The sequence below is a fragment of the Phaseolus vulgaris genome, chromosome 9, assembly GCF_051622355.1.
Source record: "Phaseolus vulgaris cultivar YP4 chromosome 9, ASM5162235v1, whole genome shotgun sequence".
NCBI lineage: Eukaryota > Viridiplantae > Streptophyta > Magnoliopsida > Fabales > Fabaceae > Phaseolus > Phaseolus vulgaris.
This window is the reverse complement of record NC_143506.1, coordinates 19,804,124-19,811,301: the sequence shown is the minus strand read 5'-3', so window position 1 is coordinate 19,811,301 and position 7,178 is coordinate 19,804,124. Positions and strand designations below refer to the sequence as shown.

Below are 7,178 nucleotides of genomic sequence, written 5' to 3'. Positions count from 1 at the left end.
TAAATTTTTATTAATAATAGAAATCATTTTATATATCAATATTTTGTTAGTCTATACAATATTATCTAATTTAATTAATATAGTGTCTAATTATTTTTTATTTCTAAATTTGGTAGTTATTTAATGATGTAATATCTTTAGTTTTCAATTTAACTAATATAATTTTAAAATTATTATCAAATTTAAATACATAGATTACATATAAGCACTTAATTAGTTATATGATGAGTATTGCCAATTTGAATTTTTTATTAATGGTTGAAAAAATTTCAAGTATAGTTACTCAGAAAAGTAAATAAAAATTGCTTGCCAAGGGTTACTTATATTTCTTGATTCAAGATTCCTTTTAGGTAAAGAGAGTTTACTTTCATTATTTAAATTCTTATATTTAGAAATTTCTTCACTTGATATGTTTATATTTTGTGTGTGTGTTTTGTTTAGGGTCTAAACTACTTCTCTTAAAACAAAACATATTTGATATGAAAAGTTAAAAAAAAAAAAACAATTTTAAACCAAGATTGTTTTCAAGAGTTTAGGGTTTAGGATTTATGGTTTGAAATGTATGGTTTAGGGTTTAAGGTTTTAGGTGTATGGTATATGATTTGGGGTTTAATGTGTATGGTATATGGGGTAGGGTTTGGGGTTTTATGGTTTAAGGTGTAGGGCTTGGGATGTAGGATTTAGGATGTAAGGTTTAGGGTGTAGGATTTAATGTATAAGATGCATGATTTAGGGTTTATGATATAGGTCTAGTGTTTAGGATAGGATTTGAGGTTTACGATTTGGGGTTTACGATTTATGATTTGCAGGGTAGGATTTTGAATTTATACTTATAAGTTGTAGACATTTAAAACAAATTGACAAGAACTAAAAATAAACTTATATTACAATATAATTATTTATCATACTCCTAAAATATAATTTATATATTTAAATTATTTATATATTACAAAATTTCACCATAATTTATACTATATATTAAAAATATTTATTTATTAGAAATTTTAGTTTATATGAAATACACAGTTAGGTATATACATTGCACAAACTGAAGTTATCTTAAAAAGACACCAGCATAAACACGTTATCATTCCAATTCCTAACAAGTAACAACTATAAAATTACATCCAAATTTTTTCTTGTGAAAGTCCATCTAAACTCCGGTCAAATGCATGCATATAAATAAAACTGACATTTATATAAAAATATATTTGGTAGCAAAGCAACTTATATCATCAAGTAAACAACATTTTCCACTTTTAAGCTTTTTTTATTAAATATTAGTAAAAGAAAGGAAACATATATGAGAAATTAACATTGATGTAATTAACTTATGAAGTTAATTAATGTGATACATGCTTATTCATGTCTTAATTTTTTATGTTCTGTCGTTTTCTAATTCTATATCTAACTAAAGATTTATTTAATTCAAACATTTTGGTAATACCAAGAAGCCATTATTTCATAACTGTATAATGTAAAAAGCACAATCAACAGAAAAAAAATGGTATCAAGTTAGAATTAGGATTACGTTACGTTAAAAGTTTGTTTTGCAAAGATAGCCAAAAACATGTTGATCAAAGGCATGCCAAAACCTATTATTTTTTCTCCATTTTTCACTTTGTGTTCAGTCTAAATCATTTTAAAAATTTGAATTGCTTTTAAAACTTTCCTACGATAATAAGATCATCTGGATTCAATTTCTGTATATATTCTGACTGACTTGGCAAAACAAACTAATACAATAGACAAAAATACAGATGACATTGAAACCAAAATATATACAAAGCTTTGATATCATTCATAAAGCAATAGATTAACACGTTATATATATTGTAACATTTATCTTCATCGCCTATAGGCCTGAAATGAATATGAACAAAGAAGCGTTAACTTTTGAGAAAGTTCAACTCCCACAAGCTAGGCATTCTTCACGGTTGGTTAAAGAGCACAACATTTGTGCCATTTTTGTATTATCATCACACTCCACATTGTCCTTTTCTTGCATTTCATTAGACTTTTCCTGCATTCACAGCAAAGATATTTCTTATCAAATTGTGCAAATAATTGAATGGAAAAACTGATAATGAATTTTTGTTACTTTGAGAACAGAGGTGTCCACGGTGAACTTGATAGCATCTGCTGCAGCTCGTGATCGAAGATAGTACATTCCTGTCTTTAGACCCTTTAATCACCAAAAAATAAAGCAAAACATTGATCAACAAACAGTTGGTCTAGAATTCTCTAACTGTGTGTAAAGAATAATGTCAACCAGCAAGGAAACAAAATAAAAAATATCAAACAATTATACCCAAATGTATATTTGTACCTTGGACCATGCATAGAAATGCAAAGAAGTCAGCTTTCCGAAGTTGGGTTGATCAATGTGAATATTTAAGCTTTGGCTCTGATCTATGTAGCAACCTCGATCAACAGCCATATCTACCAATGTCCTTTGTTTAATCTCCCAAACAGTTCTGCTCGTACAAAATTAGAGTGAATACATTGAAGCAAAATTTTGGGTTTTAAAGAGATGGTAAAATCTCATACTTGTATATAGTCTTCAGTTCATGAGGTATTTCTGGAATTTTCTGAACAGAGCCATCTTCATAGATAATATTATTCTTCAATGTAGGAGACCACAGTCCCATTTCAGTCAGATCATAAAGAAGATGCTTGTTGACAACAACAAACTCACCACTAGAAACCAACGGTTGTCAATTAAAATAGGATCGTGCGACAATAATAGACCAAGACAGAATAAGATAGGGTGAAAAGGCGAACCTTAAAACTCTACGACTGTAGATATTTGAAGTATATGGTTCAAAGCACTCATTATTTCCAAGAATCTGGCTAGTGGATGCAGTAGGCATAGGAGCCACGAGAAGTGAATTTCTCACACCATTCTCCGATATCATCTCCCTAAGTGCAACCCAATCCCAACGTTTTGAGGGCGTCACACCCCACATGTCTGGCTGGAGAACTCCCTGAGCAATATAAAAAAGACTTAAGCAAGTAGAACTATCTTGGATGCGTAGATTACTAACTACATACCTTGAAATTAAGTTGCATAGGCATACGAGTGCCATAAAATTAGATAAATATGCTGTATAACTATACTTGAGCTTGGGACCTCAATCAGAGGACCTTTGAAAGCCACTTAAGTTGTTATACCTTGCTTACAGGACTACCACTATATGTCTCATAGGGACCTTCTTTTGCAGCCAAATCACATGAAGTTTTCAGTGCATGATAGTAAATAGTCTCAAATATCTCTTTGTTCAATTGCTGAGCCTGCATTCATATCCAAGTAAACAATCAGACTGAAGCCCAAATAAAACGATTATAAACAACAGCCCCGGGAGAAGATTTACCTCTGGTGAATCAAATGCCATACCAAGCAGTATGAAAGTATCAGCAAGACCCTGTACTCCAATACCAATGGGTCTGTGCCGTAAGTTTGACCGTTTTGCATTTTCAATTGGGTAGTAATTAACATCAATCACTTTGTTCAGGTTTGTTGTGACCAGCGCAGTAATCTGTCATTTGTGAAAATGTCAAAAACACAACCATCACAAGTTTAGCTGTACACAATGGCAATGTCAATTACGTAAACTACACAAGTTGAAATACAGAATGTTGGTTGTTGATAATAACCGTACCTCGGCTAGCATATCAAAGTCAAAAAACCGATTCCCAGAGCCTGTGCTTCCAACAAGCTTAGATGGATGAGACTCCACTGAGACACCCTTGTAGTAAGAAGAAAAACATTTAGATCAGAATGAAAAAGTGGTGCAAACCAATTAATGTGACCACAACACATCCAACAAGCAAGAGATAGCATACCTTCTCTCTTACATATCGTGGTAGTGCAATGGATGCCAGATTGCACACAGCAGTTTCAGTTGGACTTGAATACTCAATTATCTCAGTACACAAGTTAGACGATTTAATTGTTCCCAAATTCTGTTGGTTGCTTTTCTTATTGCAAGTATCCTAGAATAAAGAAAAAACTGGATGAATTCAACGGGTGAAAACAACAAACACAATCTAAAGGTGTGAGTCAAAGAGATTTATGTACGCCACCTTAAAAAGCATGTAAGGGGTTCCGGTTTCTATCTGTGATTTCAGAATTTCAAACCAGAGGCTCTGAGCCTGGACAACCTTCTTTGCTTTCCCCTACATGTTATAAAATATATTTAAGGTGCTAATAACCAACATGTAAAAGCACTTCAATAAACACGCAAAAACAAACCTACAAGTGAAGACTCAACTTACTTCTCTTTCATATCGATGGTAAAGTTCCTCAAATTCCTCACCCCAACAATCTGCCAAACCCGGTGCTTCATTGGGGCAAAACAAAGACCATTGTCCATTACTCTGAACTCTTTCCATAAAGAGATCAGGCACCCAAAGAGCGTAAAACAGATCTCGTGCACGATGCTCCTCCTGCAAACACAATAGCAATACACTTGGTGACAAGAATAAATAATGTTCAACCAGCTCCCTTGATGACAGCCAAAATACTTTGTTAACGCCACCTTTCAGTTAACTCGGTCATACCTTCCCTTGATTTTTTCTTAAATCCAAGAACTCAAACATATCAGCGTGCCATGGCTCCAAGTACACAGCAAATGCTCCTACAACAAGATCGTAATCTTACAGTTTAAAAAATCAAATTAAAAGGAGACATGAAAAATGGGCATTGCTTATAAACGATATACCTTTCCTCTTGCCTCCCCCCTGATCAACATAGCGGGCAGTATCATTGAACACACGTAACATTGGAACAATACCGTTGGACGTCCCATTTGTCCCACGAATATAACTACCCGTAGCACGAATGTTGTGGACAGAGACACCTATTCCTCCAGCTGATTTGCTAATGATGGCACACTCCTTCAAAGTTTCATATATCCCCTCTATGCTATCATCATTCATGCACACGAGGAAGCAGCTACTCAGCTGCCAATTCACAGAAGCAACAACATAAATAAGAACACAGATCATCAATTCACTGATGGTGCAAAACATAGATAAAAAAGACCAAAACATAATACTTTTAAAATGGTGAAATAAAATGTACTCGTACTTGAGGCCTAGGAGTTCCAGCATTGAAAAGTGTTGGAGATGCATGGGTGAACCATCGTTGAGACATCATGTGGTAAGTTCTGACAGCAGATTCTATGTCATCCTTGTGAATCCCAACCGCGACTCTCATCAACATGTGTTGGGGCCTTTCAACAACCTGCCCTTGAACCTTCAAGAGGTAAGACCTCTCGAGGGTTTTGAACCCAAAATAATCATAGTCAAAGTCCCTGTCATAAATTATCTCGCTGTCCAAACGAGAAGCATTCTACAACCAAACAAAAATAACATAAAAGATCATTTCAGCACATACAAAAGATAGACATTCAAACAAAACTTCAAGCATTATATATCTTCGATCACAATGAAAATCGGTCTTCTATTCTACACTCAATACCAAAACGACATTTATAGTTGTGAAACGAGGTACGCATTTTAAAAAAATACCTACAAAACAAAAAGAATATTACATGATCCAAAAGTATCATAATCTCAAACAATCTACTCATACTATATAATTGAATTTACCTAATTCTTTCTTTTGAACTAAAAATGTTGCGTGTGACACCGAAATTTAAAAGAATCACAGACACTTCGCAAACGTGTGCCAAATTACATCTTCCTAAAATGAATAGTACCTTCATAATTACTTCATAAACATCATCAGCGATCAGAGGAGCCTTCAACCCAGATTTCTCGTTAAAATGATAGTACATGATTTTGATCCTAAAACCACAACAAGTATGAGTTCAAACCACACAAAACCACGCAATAAATTAAAAACGCGATTTTAATTTCCAGTGACACCTACGTCTCCGAGAACGACTTTTTGGTTTTCTTGTGGAGATTCGAAACGGCAATCCTAGCAGCCAACTGCAACACCAAACGAAATCACTTATAGTAACCCATCCAAAACATAAATGAGACCGCAATTTCAACCGATTAAACTGAAATTGACGAAAGGCAAACTAACACTAGCGTAATCGGGATGGTTTGCGGTCATAGCGGCGGCTGTTTCGGCGGCCAATTCGTCGAGTTGACTGGTAGTGACGCCTTTGTAGACGCCGGCGCAGACTTTCTGAGCGACGAGAACGGGGTCGCAGTGAACGGTGCTCAAGCCATAACTGAGTTTCTTGAGGCGCGCAGTTATTTTGTCGAAGTGCACCGTTTCTTGGCGTCCGTCCCTCTTCACGACGTACATTTTTACTGACTGTCACTGGTAATGGTGGTTTTGTGATGTTAAACAGATTTGGCGCGAGTAGGAGAAGGGACACTGACGTGAATATATAGGGGAGGGAAAGGGGGTTTGAAATTAGGGTTATGCTCGGTTTGATTTTGAAAATTTCCCGCTATTTATCTTAACGCCTTTTCTTGCGCATTTGTAGATGATGGCGATGTTGTGCTTTACGGGTGTGGGTAGGTGGCGGGTAATTGAGGGTGGAGCTAGCTGTGGGACCCACTTTTATAGTTGGCTTAAGCGAAACTTCTTCAGCACTCTTCAGCACTTTGGCGCCGCTTGGGTCTATTGGCTATCACCCGTTGGATTGATGGGCTTGAATATTTGGACGGCTGTTAGAAAACCCTTCCTCACCAATTCTCTTTTCTGCTGTTATCTTCTTTGGTACTCTTTTGTATGATTTTGTTTTTTTAAGTTTTAAATCGCACGTGACAGACTTTAGCATGTTTAAGAGTGTGTGTGAGGTAGTTGTGAAAATTAAATTGTTTTAAAAAATAATTATTTATATTATTATTATATAAGGAAAATATATTATTTAGTCATTTTTTATTTCATTTTTTTAAGAGTTTTTTAAACTATTTTTTGTGGTTGTGCAATACTTTTTATGTTCTAAGAGTCATACATCATTTTTAAGAAACATATTGATGTGGTCCAAGTTCTTATTGTGGATTGGAATAGAATGAGGCAGCAAAAGACTTTGGAGAAGGAGTATAACGAGTGATTTTGGACAGGTGAAGTTTGGGCAATATGAATGCAATGAAGGGGAAAGAAGTGTGGCTCACCATCCAAGGTTCATTGGGCCTCATTAGTAAAAATAGATTTGGAGAATACTTCATTCAATATGTCAAATCTA

The 7,178-nt window shown here is 34.8% G+C and overlaps 1 protein-coding gene across 1 annotated transcript; it reads right to left on the bottom strand.

Annotated features, from left to right (window-relative positions):
- Positions 1-1,743: 1,743 nt before the first annotated feature.
- On the bottom strand, positions 1,744-6,517 carry LOC137821434 (ribonucleoside-diphosphate reductase large subunit). The gene is made up of 17 exons (XM_068626026.2): positions 6,062-6,517; positions 5,900-5,961; positions 5,727-5,814; positions 5,093-5,356; positions 4,725-4,965; positions 4,564-4,640; positions 4,279-4,449; positions 4,087-4,179; positions 3,847-3,996; positions 3,663-3,749; positions 3,375-3,539; positions 3,175-3,294; positions 2,785-2,987; positions 2,551-2,700; positions 2,330-2,477; positions 2,102-2,185; positions 1,744-2,023 (listed from the first exon to the last, which is right to left on the bottom strand). Exons 1-17 carry the CDS (start codon positions 6,287-6,289, stop codon positions 1,907-1,909), a joined length of 2,448 nt encoding a protein of 815 aa, XP_068482127.1. The 5' UTR covers positions 6,290-6,517; the 3' UTR covers positions 1,744-1,906.
- Between the last annotated feature and the right edge of the window lie 661 nt (positions 6,518-7,178).

What these genes read in the sequence shown, in the direction of transcription:
- LOC137821434 (XM_068626026.2), bottom strand. Translation starts at nt 6,289, where the DNA reads ATGTACGTCGTGAAGAGGGACGGACGCCAAGAAACGGTGCACTTCGAC. An exon ending in TACAGTCGTAGAGTTTTAAG is followed by an intron (nt 2,701 to 2,784) that starts GTTCGCCTTTTC and finishes GTTGGTTTCTAG; the next exon opens with TGGTGAGTTTGTTGTTGTCA. An exon ending in ATTTCTATGCATGGTCCAAG is followed by an intron (nt 2,186 to 2,329) that starts GTACAAATATAC and finishes TGGTGATTAAAG; the next exon opens with GGTCTAAAGACAGGAATGTA.